Source organism: Glycine max, chromosome 19 (genome assembly GCF_000004515.6).
Source record: "Glycine max cultivar Williams 82 chromosome 19, Glycine_max_v4.0, whole genome shotgun sequence".
Taxonomy (NCBI): Eukaryota; Viridiplantae; Streptophyta; class Magnoliopsida; order Fabales; family Fabaceae; genus Glycine; species Glycine max.
The window spans coordinates 43363435-43376965 of NC_038255.2; the positions used below are offsets into that span (position 1 = coordinate 43363435).

At 34.0% G+C, this 13531-nt stretch overlaps 2 protein-coding genes across 5 annotated transcripts; both read left to right on the forward strand.

Moving 5' to 3' along the window:
- Positions 1 to 1507: 1507 nt before the first annotated feature.
- Positions 1508 to 6623, forward strand: LOC100813252 (uncharacterized). Its single transcript, NM_001255743.2, has 5 exons — positions 1508 to 1596; positions 1711 to 1844; positions 2461 to 2595; positions 5809 to 5996; positions 6189 to 6623. Exons 2-5 carry the CDS (start codon positions 1786 to 1788, stop codon positions 6389 to 6391), a joined length of 585 nt encoding a protein of 194 aa, NP_001242672.2. The 5' UTR covers positions 1508 to 1596; positions 1711 to 1785; the 3' UTR covers positions 6392 to 6623.
- A 980-nt stretch (positions 6624 to 7603) lies between these two features.
- On the forward strand, positions 7604 to 12000 carry LOC100813788 (auxin-responsive protein IAA13-like). 4 transcript variants are annotated; one of them, XM_041012416.1, is made up of 6 exons: positions 7604 to 7717; positions 7776 to 7935; positions 9290 to 9624; positions 10804 to 10942; positions 11635 to 11696; positions 11775 to 12000. In XM_041012416.1, the coding sequence occupies exons 2-6, from the start codon at positions 7832 to 7834 to the stop codon at positions 11825 to 11827; spliced, it is 693 nt and encodes a 230-aa protein (XP_040868350.1). In that variant the 5' UTR covers positions 7604 to 7717; positions 7776 to 7831; the 3' UTR covers positions 11828 to 12000. The 4 variants fall into 4 exon arrangements, with proteins under 4 accessions (XP_040868350.1, XP_006603741.1, XP_006603740.1 ...); XM_006603677.4 differs by having other exon boundaries at positions 7676 to 7935; NM_001255834.2 differs by lacking the exon at positions 7604 to 7717 and having other exon boundaries at positions 7796 to 7935; positions 10807 to 10942; positions 11775 to 11921.
- The last annotated feature ends 1531 nt before the right edge of the window (positions 12001 to 13531 follow it).

A 13531-nucleotide genomic window follows, 5' to 3' on the forward strand; every position in this document is an offset into this window, starting at 1 on the left:
TCGTAGAATTCCAATTCAATTTTCGGCGGAAAAATCTTCATTGTTTTGTGCACTTGAAAATGGAGGAGGATAAGATGGTAAGTGTGTGGATGCTGCCTTTGAAGAATTTTAATGACATTATTAAAATTGTTGATATTAGAAAGGTGACACAAGAGTTTTCGTTATCTTAAAACTTTAAAAATTTGTACTTATAGAATAGCTTCTTTGCATAAAAAGGAGAGAAAAAAAAGAAAAAAAATATTATTTTAATTGAACTAAAAAGAAACAATATCATGAAAATACTATAAAAATATTTATTAATACTATAATTCATTTCACACTTGATTTCACATTTTGTATGATTTTTTTTTTTTTTTACATTTCTAACTTGATTTTCAAAAACTCATAATAGTATATAAATTTATGTCATAGACATGATTTTTTCATTCTCAATTTTTTTTTTAACATACTATAGGTTAATGATGTCTTGAAATTCCAGGTGGAGTTATCAATCCATTTGCATGGTTGAGTGTTTCTACTCTAGTCTTGAACGTGCCTAAGTTTTACTTCTTTATTATTTGAAAATTTGGACCTAAACTTACACATAAATATGGATCTTTGACGGAAATCCAAAAAAATTAAAATATAACATTTATATTAATTTTAAACACAGAAATTTCATTCATTCATCATGTTTGTTTTCTTAAGCAACAGAGGTATTTTATTGGATAAAATATTAAAATTGATAATCAAAAGTTATAAAATAATTTTTGATTATTTTATAATTATTATTTATATTTGTAATTTTTTTATCATAATCTCGATTGTTAAATTTTCAAACAATTAATAACGATGTTAAATGACCTTTTTACATCCATCAATATATACTTAGGTTTTAGCCCACTGCTAAAAATAAAAGTCAATACATATAATTGTTACAATATTTCTTCTATTTTTTTATTTGTTCATTTTAGAAGATAATACGCAAATTAAGCATTATTTTTATTTTAATCAATTTTCATATTTCCATTTATATTGACATTGTCTTTAGCTTTTTAATATGTCTTTCATTATTAATTTTTAGCTCAATTAATTATTATAAATTATTCGATATTTATCTTCGATTCATATAAATAAAAAAAATATTATTTCTATGTGGATTATGATAAGTGTGTAAGAGACTTGAGTAAAAAGTTTATTATAAGGCAAGAACACAATTAATTAACTACAGATCGACTAAATCAAATGCTAAATTATTTTATTTTTATTTGTGTGCTCAAATATTAGTTTTGAAAATATAACGTAATTGTATTAAAACTGGGTAAAAAGAGCTTTGTAGTCTGTTGTGATCTTAAAGCAAAAGTTTATTTTCTTAAAAAAAATTATTAGAAAGAAAAATGTAATTAGTAGCACTGTAACAATATCTCTAAACAGAGGATACACTAATCCCCAGCTTAACCATTTTTAACAAACAAAAAATCTTTAGGTAAATGCTGGATTTTATGATTAAAATATTTTTCATTTTGTCACAAAAGAATAGGTTTTAGTTAAACCGGAGAAAGAAGAACAAAAGATGAGACCAGACAGTGTCGCAGCTCTTTCTCCAATCTCCATCCTGTAAGTTTAGGGTTTTTCACAAATTGAGCTTTCACTCCATTTTCATTCCCAAATACAATCTCCAAATTCTAATTTTAACATCCATATACGACACAACATCGCAATTTCTCGTAGTTCGTTTTGATAACTCGCGAAATCGCACGATACCGACAGCGTCGTGCGGTAATACGACACATTTGTTGATTGATCATGTTGGCCAAGAGATTAAGCTCTTTCTTCAAACTCTCCCCAAAACCTCAGATTTCCACGTAAGCTCTCTGTTGCTTCTTCTATTCCTTTTTTTTTTTTTTTTTTCCATCTTGTATATGGATTTAGCTGTTGTTGCTTGATACTCGTAAATTCGTTCGGCGGTTTCAAATTTTGTAACTTCTTTGAGTTCTGTGTTTCTATTAGAGGCCAATTTATAAAGTATATGTATGTGAAAATTGTGGATTTTGAGTGTACTCATAGACTCATTCTGCCTTCAAATTTTCACGCTTTGAAATTTCAGGCATCATAGCTCAACAAAATCATCATATTCTGTAACCCAAATTAGTGAGATGAGTCCAAACACAAAGGAAGTAAGATAATAGGCTATAATTTTGGTCCCTCATGTGAATTTCTGTTTCAGTTTGGTCCGTTAAATGTTAAAAAGTTTTATCTTGGTTCCTTTAGTATCTTGTTAGCTAAAATGGTCCTTTTGTCTATTTTTTGCACTAACAATGTTAATTTTAGCCAAAATAATACTCTTTTTTTTTTCAGCTGATTTTTTTTGTAAGTGAAAAACATGAACTACTTGTTATTGTTAATTTGTTGAAATTGTGATCATAATATGAACTGTATTATGGTGCTTGATTGTGACTACCATTTTTTAAACTCTTGCAGTTCCACGAAGAAAGTGGATGAAGAGACGGGAAAATACTATGGTAAAAAGGCCGTGTCATTTTTCTTGATTACTATTACAGGTGGTGTTGCTTTGAGTGCCCTTGATGACCTTGCCATCTATCATGGATGTAGCCGGTATATATTGAGCTGTAACGGGTTATTCTGTGTTAAGAGTTGATGATAGTTAGTTTTTTACTTTAATCTCTTGGGAATGCATTTGGCAGACTTGAGAAAACTATTTAGGGCTGCATTTTAACATAATTTGGTTTTAGACTTTAGAATAAGATGCCCAAGATAGACCTTTTGATTCAAGTTACATTGTTTATGATATTTCCTATCTCCCATCTTCATTGTCGAGTAGCTGTTCCTCAAGGAGGCCAAAGCTTTTTCCTTGTTTTACTGAAACTTCATTCTCTTATGCCTCCTACATAGTAATAGTAATAACTAACAATGCGATGGCTATATTTAGGGAAGTATCAATTTATAAGGTGAGTTTAGCATCTAAATTTTGTAGCTATCTTTTTTTTTTTTTTCAAAATAACTCTTGTGGCATTTTCATTTTTCATAGAAAAAAAGGCGCTAAGGTGGTGCATGCAAATTGGATCTCGAAGACTGAGATAATAATTCTACGTCTAGTATGCTAACTATAAAAGTTTCTCATTTAGCCAATACATGGTTTAAGAAAAGAGAAGAACATCTTATCACTTACAAAAGTGGAGGGACATGTTCTCAGATAGATTTCTTCCTTATCAGAAAGTCTGATAGGAAGTATTGCTTGAACTGTAAAGTTATCCCGGGAGAGAGCTTGACTACCCAACATAGAGTTTTGGTTATGGATGTAAGAATTAGAGATAGGACAAAGAGAAGAAGTCCTATGGTAGCACCAAGGATCAAATGGTGGCACTTGAAGGGTGAGAAACAAGGAATCTTCCAACAAAAGATATGGGAGGGATGGTGTGGACAATCACAAGGAAGTGCAAATGATATGTGGAACAAGACGTCCCAAGAGATTATTAAAGTGGCTAAAGAGACGTTGGGTGAATCTAGAGGTTTTGGACCTAGGGGTAAAGAATTGTGGTGGTGGAATGAAAGTGTTCAGAGCAAAGTTAGAGTAAAAAAGGAGTGTTTCAAGGAGTGGTCTAGGTGTAGAAATTCTGAAACTTGGGATAAGTATAAGATAGCTAGAAATGAAACCAAAAAGGCGGTGAGTGAGGTAAGAGCCCAAGCTTTTGACGGACTATACCAAGCTCTAGGAACTAGGGACGGAGAAAGATCTATATATAGGCTTGCTAAGGGTAGAGAGAGGAAGACTAGAGATTTGGATCACGTAAAGTGTGTTAAGGATGAAGAAGGCAAAGTCTTAGTGCATGAAAAAGATATCAAGGAAAGGTGGAAGGTGTATTTCCACAACTTATTTAATGATGGATATGGATACGACTTTAGCAGTCTAGACACAAGAGAAGAGGACCGGAACTATAAGTATTATCGTCGGATTCAGAAACAGGAAGTAAAGGAAGCGTTGAAAAGAATGAGTAACGGTAAGGCGGTGGGGCCAGACAACATACCTATTGAAGTGTGGAAAACTCTTGGAGATAGAGGTCTTGAGTGGCTCACCAAACTCTTTAATGAAATTATGAGGTCAAAACGCATGCCGGAGGAATGGAGGAGAAGCACGTTAGTGCCAATCTATAAGAACAAGGGGGATATACAAAATTGTGCAAATTATAGGGGAATCAAGCTCATGAGTCATATCATGAAATTATGGGAAAGAGTGATCGAACGGAGATTAAGAAAGGAGACTCAAGTTACTGAGAATCAATTTGGTTTCATGCCGGGAAGGTCGACCATGGAAGCGATTTATTTATTACGGAGGGTGATGGAGCAATATCGCATGGACCAACAAGACTTGCACTTGATTTTTATTGACTTGGAGAAAGCGTATGATAGAGTGCCTAGAGAGATTTTGTGGAAAGCTCTAGAGAAGAAAGGGGTTAGGGTTGCATATATTCGAGCTATTCAAGATATGTATGATAGGGTATCGACTAGTGTTAGGACACAGGGTGGAGAGTCAGACGATTTTCCCATCACAATTGGTTTGCATCAAGGGTCAACCCTTAGCCCCTACCTTTTTACCTTAATTCTGGATGTCCTCACGGAACAAATCCAAGAGATAGCGCCGAGATGCATGTTTTTTGCAGATGACATAGTCCTCCTTGGAGAGTCGAGGGAGGAGTTGAATGAGAGGTTGGAAACTTGGAGACGAGCTCTAGAAACACATGGCTTTCGTCTAAGCAGAAGCAAATCGGAGTATATGGAATGTAAGTTCAACAAAAGTAGGAGGGTATCTAACTCAGAGGTGAAAATAGGAGACCATATTATCCCTCAAGTCACACGGTTTAAATATCTTGGGTCTGTAATACAGGATGATGGAGAAATTGAAGGGGATGTGAATCATCGCATTCAAGCAGGATGGATGAAATGGAGAAAAGCATCGGGGGTGTTATGTGATGCAAAGGTACCGATCAAGCTAAAGGGAAAGTTTTATCGGACTGCGGTAAGACCGGCGATTTTGTACGGAACAGAATGTTGGGCGGTCAAGAGCCAACATGAGACTAAAGTAGGTGTAGCGGAGATGAGGATGTTGCGGTGGATGTGTGGTAAGACTCGACAGGATAAAATTAGAAACGGAGCTATTAGAGAGAGGGTTGGAGTAGCGCCTATTGTAGAGAAGATGGTGGAAAATAGACTTAGGTGGTTTGGGCATGTAGAGAGAAGACCGGTAGACTCTGTAGTGAGGAGAGTAGACCAGATGGAGAGAAGGCAAACAATTCGAGACAGAGGAAGACCCAAAAAGACTATAAGAGAGGTTATCAAGAAGGATCTCGAACTTAATGATTTGGATAGAAGTATGGTACTTGATAGAACATTATGGCGGAAGTTGATCCATGTAGCCGACCCCACCTAGTGGGATAAGGCATTGTTGTTGTTGTTGTTGTTGTTGTCCTTTTCCATCTACTCTCCAGCATTACAAGTATAGCTACCTTGTGTGTTGTGATATCTTGCTACATAAATGGGAGCAGCCCTCTAACTTTGATTAAAATAATCGTTACTTTCAAATTCTTAACCATCCTATCCCACCTTGTAAATCCTATTCTATTTTTATTTTTCTTTCATATTTACATATTAGATACTAGATAGTAAGCTTCATGAATACTTTTATGAGACTGTTAGTAATACATATGACTTATCACCAAAGAAGTTTCTCAACTTTTGTTATTTATATTTCAAAATTGAAAATTTGTCCACCTTGGTGGCAGCCCCTAAAATTATTAACTGTGACATTTTCAGCAAGGCGATGGAGAAAGTGAGCAAGAACCAGGCATTAATAGATGCTATTGGAGAACCAATTGTTAAAGGTCCATGGTACAATGCATCTCTTTCAGTAGCTCATAAAAGACATTCTGTTTCATGCTCATTTCCTGTTTCTGGACCACAAGGCACTGGTGTCTTGCAGCTGAAGGCGGTTCGAAATGGAGGTTAGCAATTTGAAAATTTATCTCTACAATTTGAGTGACAACCTTTTGCCAAACTGCCAGTTGACTGTTTTAATCTGTATAACTACTATGATCTGCTTGCTTACTTGAATGATTATATTCTTTTGCTAGTGAACACCTAGGCCAGTTTGATAGCTAATTGAAGTTATGATTGGTTTGGCTTCTTTGAAACAGATGACACTTGGTCTTCCTTTTTCCTTCCTCGTGATTGGGACATTTTAATCATGGATGCTCTCCTCCATGTACCTGGGAATGAGGAGAAGCACCAAACACTGCGGATCAATCTTGCTGACAAGCCTCTTTCTTGTACTACTTGCACCGAGTGCACACCTCATCCATCAGAAAATTCAAAGGCAAAATTGAGTTCTAAGCAATAAAAGCTTAATTGGCAGTTTGACACAATATTTAATTCATCTAAAATCAAGTTTTTGACATTTTTATGTTCTAAACCATTTACATGATTTTTAGACTAGGTGGGCGTCAATATTTGGCCGACAGAATAAATTTATTTTCAAATTTTCTTCTGGTAATGTGTTGTAGTATTATTCACCAGTCTTATTTCATTGTGAAAATAAATTTTGCCTTGTGCAATGATGTAAATTTTATTTATTTTGCGTTGTTCTTTTTTTCCTTTTGATGTTGCTAACTATTTTTTGAGATTGTAATTTCCTTTACTACTAAAGTGAGGTAGTTTTTGTTTGGTGACTTTGTCAGTTGGCAGCGTTTACCTTCATGTCTACTTAACTATATGTAGTTATAGTTATATACTGCTAGGCCGTGTTTTTCATGCATCTTATATTTTACAAGATAATGCCTTGATAAAATAGATAAGCTCCCGATCCTTTGGTTCACAAACTGTACAACAGTGAAAGTATCCTGATTGCATAAACTATTTACTTGACTGAAGTGCTCTGCTGGGGGTAGTGGTTTCTGCAATGGCGGCGAAAATGCACAATGAATGCAAGAGAAGAGAAGAGACCGAGGAAGGGTGGTGCCTCGCGAGGAAGTAGAAAGGGATTTCATATACAAAGTTGTACAATGGTTTTATAATTGTATTTTCCTCCGCAACCAAATAATAATTATATTCCCCTCTTGTCAACAATGTTTTCACTTTCCAAAGGACGACTATTACAAAAAATTAAAATTTACCAAGTCCCTATATATTGTCCCTCTTCCCTCTTCTCTCAAAAGCAATGTACTAATGTGTTATCATTTTCTTCCACACTGTTTCATTCATTTGTTTCCTCTTGGAAGTTGGAAGTACCAAACATGTGTTCATATCTAGCCATTAAAATGCTATAGAAATTATTGTTCGTATCATCAGGGTGTCTACCACGGGAAGAATTATCAATGATCCATTGGTAATAATGCATAAGAATAGCAAGACGTGATCATTTATTATGATAAAAATGAGCATATTGTACATTCCACGTGTAAATGATGGGCTCCACAGGGATGGCGGTCTCCTGGGGCGTGGACAAAGGCGAGGTGTGGAGAAGGATGCATGAAAGAGACAGGAACATGGTATATTTTCCTCCCTGACCTTTGTCTTGTCGGATTGCACTATGTGGGTCCTACCGCACTTGCTAGTTACAACCAACGAAGCACCTCTCCTTCCTAAGAAGTAAGTTTAGTCTTGAGTTCCAATTTCCATTAGATTGGATTGGAGGGATAAACAAAGCAAACACGTGGGCCACTCGGCAATGAGTCTCAAGTCTAAAGAGTCTTGTTCACCACGCCACTCTTCTTCTTGTTGTAGATATTCCCTCACTTCACAACTTGAGACAAGAGCAGAGAAGCCGCTTCAATGTCTAAAGATGACAACTCTTCTTCTCAGGATTCTTCATCTGACCTTGAATTTTCTCTCTCCCTATGCCCCCGCTAATTCCTCCTTCACTTCTCTTCCCATTACCGCTCCCAGGTAACAATACCAATTCATTGCTCTTGTTCTTTTCCAATTTATTTATATGCTACAAGAGCTTGATCTCGTATGGAGGCAAAATCTAAAAAACAAATTAGTGTATTAAATATGTCTGCTATGTTTACAGAAAGGGGTGGAATGAAAATTTCATTCGTTTTCGGGTATAGGATGGAACCACTCTAACACTACTCTTATATTTCCATTCATTCAATCGTAAAAGTATCTATGCGATGAGACTCTATTCCGCTGCATCCCATTTCCTTTCACTCACCATCATCGGATATCTAAACGTAGTCTTAGTGTTTATACATTCTTTATTATTGGATCTTTTGGAAAGTCACTTTAATTGCAGTCACCCTAGATGGCTAGATAGCCTTAATTGTGGCTTATCAAAGTTGGTTGCCCATGTGTCGAAAAGAGATACCTATGACTGGACTGACTAGAAAGGCTGAGTGAAGCATCATAGGACTTCGTTGGCTCTTAAGAGGTTGAGATCTCACATAGACTAGAGATAATATTAATAAAACTTAGGCAATCCTCATTATAAAAGTCAATTTTATAGAGTTGAGTTAAACCTAAATTCTAAAAGGATCATGTCTAATGTGGGATGTGACTAATAATAAAGTGTACTAAAAAGAGTATCTAAGTAATATTTATTATAGTGGTATTATACATATTTTTTAAGTTCTGTAATATTGTTGAAAGTCAACATTCTTCATGGATATATATACGAATGACTGAGATATTGAGTGAAGTTCTATAAATTTTCTTGGACAAGACTGAAGGGAGAAGTGTTGGAATCTTGAATGACAAAATTTAAAATTTGATGCAATGATTCGTACAATCTACATGTACTTTAGGATTCAGTCTGGCTGTTAGTAAAACAATTGAAAATTTCCAAGAACTGTTACTAACTATGGCAGGTTTTATCTGTTTGGTTTGTCGGGTAAATTTTAACAACCTTGTTTAACAAAAGTATAGTAGCAAGTAGCAACTCAACTTATGCTGTAGAAACTACCCACGTTGTGAAGGGAGGCACGCAGAGTTATAGTTTTACATCAGTAGACTAAAATTCTTCAGTTGTAGGGTAATTTTTTAACTTTTTAATTGTAGTGGTTTAACTATATAAAAGTGATTGGTTACATTTCTCAACAAAAAGTTTGCCATGTGACAGAGGTACTGTTTCATTTTGTGATATTTTTGGTTCTAATTTTTCTCAATGATGTTCTCAGTGTCATACCCTTTATAGAAAACAGAATAAATCAAATAGTTGTCAATTTTTTAAACACTTCTTTGCTGAGGGGATTATCACTTCCGTTGTGAGTTGTGACTATTTTTTTTTTTTTTTATTCAGTCAAGTTGTTGGATGGCCTCCCCTTGGAGCATATAGAATGAACAGCTATAATAGCCATGCAAAATCACCAGCCACAGAAGTATTCAATTCTACACTTGACAAAAGAGCAAGCAATAGTGCTGGGGTTAGGAAGAGTGCAGATGGTGGCAGTGATAGTAGCAACATTATTTCCAAAGAAAAAGGAAACCTCAGGACTTCCCTGTTTGTGAAAGTAAAAATGGACGGGATACCAATCGGAAGGAAGGTTGATTTGGGTGCTCACGATTCTTATGAAACCTTAGCTCAAACCTTGGAGGATATGTTTGATGAATCAACTACAGTCCTCACTCACAAAGGTGATTTTTTTCTGTCTTCATGAATCATATTCCTAATAAAGAAAATGCAACTCCTGTATGGAATTATATTATGTTCTCCAGATCACTGAGATTTTATGTGCTTGGTGAATATATAGTTAACTTTGTCATTTCTTTCTTGAGTCCTCTTTAAATATGATGCAAATGCAAAAGGTCAGAGTAGGGGTGCACAATCACCTGCGTGGATATCTGCTAAAATTTGAATAGATTGACAACAATCTAAAGGTTTCCAAGGATATCCATAGATATACAAAGTTACAATTGAATAACTCAACACACAAAATCTAATGATCAACAGCTCCATATTTCTTAAAGCACATACAAAATCTAAAAGTTAATCGACACATAAATCAAAACACCTAATTTTAAAAGCTAAACTTAGTACATTTAGGTGCATTCACATATAGGGTATCTGTGTATATGGATACCTCTGTATCCTCCCCTTACCTCATTTAATAAGTAGGTGGAAAATGAGCCCCACAAATCCAACTGGTGGGTTTTACCAGCCGATACCCATTGGAATGGATATTTTTGACATGAAATGATGATAACTTCTTCCTCTTTTTCTCTTTGTCAAATCTAAACATATGTATGATTGACTATTGCCCAAAAGGTACATGAATGGATGTTTTACCATCCGGTATCCACTGAAGTGGATTTTTTTGGCATGACATGAATCATGACGATAAGTTGATATGTTCCTCCTCTTTTTGTCACTTTGCCAAATCTAAACGTATGTATGATTGACTATTGTCCAAAAGGTATATTTGTAGCTGATAAAAGGTTGAATAGCTGACAAGCACATGTTGGTTACATTATGAAGGTGACAGCAGTAGGGGTTTAAACTATTATTCTACCTTTCTTTTTATTTTTCTCATTGTGTACAAAATAAATATCTTATGTATTCCTTTTCTTTCAAGACTCTCATTATTTCAGTTCTGTAACATATGAGCTATCAAAATATAACAAATTTCAAAGATATGAAACAAAACTACATAACAACTTGATATTTTGTTTTCATCAATAAAATACTGACATGTCATTTTTTTTTCCTATCAGTGTCTTGTGTATATTGATTTGAGATAAAACATAGAGTTTAATTTTGTCTTTCCAATGTGTTTGATTTCTCTTTTCTCCTAATGGCATTGACATCATTGTCAGTAGGATCAAATGGAGAAGATCATGGTACTGAAGTTGGAACAGATGGGCATTCAAAATTGCTGGATGGTTCTTCTGACTTTGTGCTCACTTATGAAGACAAGGAAGGAGACTGGGTGCTTGTTGGAGATGTTCCTTGGTGGTAAGTGTTTGGTTCATACTCATCAATTAGACTTTAGTGTCAAAATTTCTTTGCCTTTGTAGTGATATCATTGGCGTGCAGTATATTTTTCCATCCAGCTAAAATTTGCATTGTTGATTGATTTTCAAATAGTAAATGTATTGTTTCATTTGGTGTGGCAAATCTAAGAATTTATCTGTGTGCTAGGAAGTACTTGCTGCTATCTTGATGACCCTTAGCCCTTTTGAAAAATCTCAATGCCTCTAATGCTAATAACTGTCAGAAACAAACATGGTTTTCCTTAGTATTATATGTTGTCAACTCATTATTTTTTTGGTAAACCTTTAAACTTCTACTCTATTGCTGTTACCCTTGTATTGGCTTTTGATGGACCAGGACTCTATATGAATAATTGATGGTGCCAGAAATTAGCTGCAAGATATAAGACTTAAATATATAACTATTTGGTACTGATTGCACGGCCTATTCGAATATCATAACACTCAAGCCACCATTCAGTGCACTATCCAGCATATCATTTACTAGAGTTCACCACGTCATGGCCTTTTTTTGGAACAAGGGCAATGGTGTGAGCAATTGTAACTAGAACAAATCTTGAGATTTGAGAATTGCAATTGATTTATTGAGGCGTAGGACCTCTTGTTTTATCTAGTTTGATATTTTTCTACCTTTGTCCTTAAAATTGCAATCAGGATGTTCCTTAACTCTGTGAGGAGGCTAAGAATCATGAGGACACCTGAAGATAATGGACTTGGTAAATAGATGCCTTATTATTCCTAACATAACTTCTTTTACTTTTTTTTCCCCTTTCTCTAATGTAGTTACTTTGCAGCTCCAAGATTGGAAGAAAAGAACAGAAGATCGAATACAAGCTCATATAGATAATGTTTGCACCTTTACATGTTAGGATACACAAAACTTATGATCTAAAATGTACAACATGAGTTGAAGGAATATAAATGTGAGAAAAAACAGAAAGAGGGAAGTTAATTAATACTGTGAGTAACGGATTTTTATTTTTAAATGATCAAACCTCGCTTTTTTGTTTCTGGATTCAATTCAAATGGTGTTTGTTTAATTTCTCTTGGTATATCACTTGAAAGGCACAGGCCCCATAAATTTTCATGTAATGTTTGTCATATAAGGGATTGCTGTTTGTTAATAATGTAAATGTAAATATGAGATGTATGCTAGCTTTCTTATCAAATTTTGATTGCCTTCTCTTTCCCTGCTATTGTATTTCAAATTTTCAGTTGAAATAAGAGCTGTTTTCGGGAACCATTGCTTTAAATTTGCCAGCACTCTTTTGAAAATAGTGAGTCGCATAATACTTGTTGCAAAAATGCAAACCAACCTTTGGTTAGCTAGTATGATTGGCATACTTATTATTTTTATACCTTGGGATGTTCCTATACAGATTTGAGTTAAAATAGTTACACGCTGTTTACAGTGGTTCTATTTGACTTGACTAGGGATTGTCATTCGTAGAAAATGTGTAGTCTCATAAAAATATCTGTTAAATTAATGACTTAATTCAACTTTTTATCTTCAATTCTTTAATTTTGACTGGCTCTCAATAAATTAATTTGATGTATTTTATCCTTTACTTTTTAAAAAATTTATGAATTTTACCTTCCATCATTTTACTTTTAACATAATTACATTTCTTACTCTTAACTTTTTTTAACAAATTTTGCACCTAACTTTTTTACTTTTTGGTAAATTTTACTCCTATTTTTTATTTTTTTAGAAAATTTTATTCTCAACTTTTGCTCTTATTAATGGACAAATGAAAAAAGAAAAAATTTGTAAGTTTCTTAAATAGTATATAAAAAGTATATAGTAGGACGTACTTCCTCTTGACTTATATATAAATAAAAATAATTAAATTTATATTAATTTAAAAATAGTTGACTTAATTTAACTTTATTAATCTTAAGTAAAAAATAAAATTATTTTTTAAAATGCATTTTATTGTAACTTGATATGATAAATAAAAAAAATTCTTGCAAATATAATTAGAATTAAATGAAGGATGGTTTAAGAATGATAACATTAAATATAATAAAATTACTTATATGTGAGTCCATGACAAGTATCAAATTAATTCATCAGTAGTAAAATCTCTTAAAAATTAAAAAGTCAGAAATAAAAAGTGTAGTTAAGTCTAAATTAATATATGTTAGTGGTTTACAAAATATGTTTTTGGGGAAGGTGTGAAGATTCCTCATTTTTTTGTTTACCTCTCTTGTGTCTGGTCTCTACTGTGTACAACTTGCTTGACTTTATTATTGCTATATTCAGAACCCAAGGGAATGCATGATATATATGCACGATGGACGTTATTGCTAAAGGATAGTATCCATGATTCACGAGCTCTGTCTTTTGCGTTTAACAAAGTTAAAATTAAAATCATATTCCTCACTTATATTATCACATTAATAGTGGTCCAGACTATACATTTCTTTGTCTTACAACAATGTTTTGGTCAAAAACATACAAGCAATCCTGTCGAATTTAGAAAGAATTCATGCCTGGAATTTCGGCCATCTGTCGGCTGTGAATATTGTATTGACAGCCATTTTTGTG

Excerpts from the sequence above, each read along its gene's own strand:
- LOC100813252 (NM_001255743.2), top strand. The coding sequence starts at position 1,786 with ATGTTGGCCAAGAGATTAAGCTCTTTCTTCAAACTCTCCCCAAAACCT. Across the intron at positions 2,596-5,808 it reads ATCTATCATGGATGTAGCCG|CAAGGCGATGGAGAAAGTGA; the intron begins GTATATATTGAG and ends TGACATTTTCAG. Across the intron at positions 5,997-6,188 it reads GAAGGCGGTTCGAAATGGAG|ATGACACTTGGTCTTCCTTT; the intron begins GTTAGCAATTTG and ends TCTTTGAAACAG.
- LOC100813788 (XM_006603677.4), top strand. The coding sequence starts at position 7,718 with ATGAGTCTCAAGTCTAAAGAGTCTTGTTCACCACGCCACTCTTCTTCT. Across the intron at positions 7,936-9,289 it reads CTTCCCATTACCGCTCCCAG|TCAAGTTGTTGGATGGCCTC; the intron begins GTAACAATACCA and ends TTTTTTATTCAG. Across the intron at positions 9,625-10,803 it reads TACAGTCCTCACTCACAAAG|TAGGATCAAATGGAGAAGAT; the intron begins GTGATTTTTTTC and ends CATCATTGTCAG.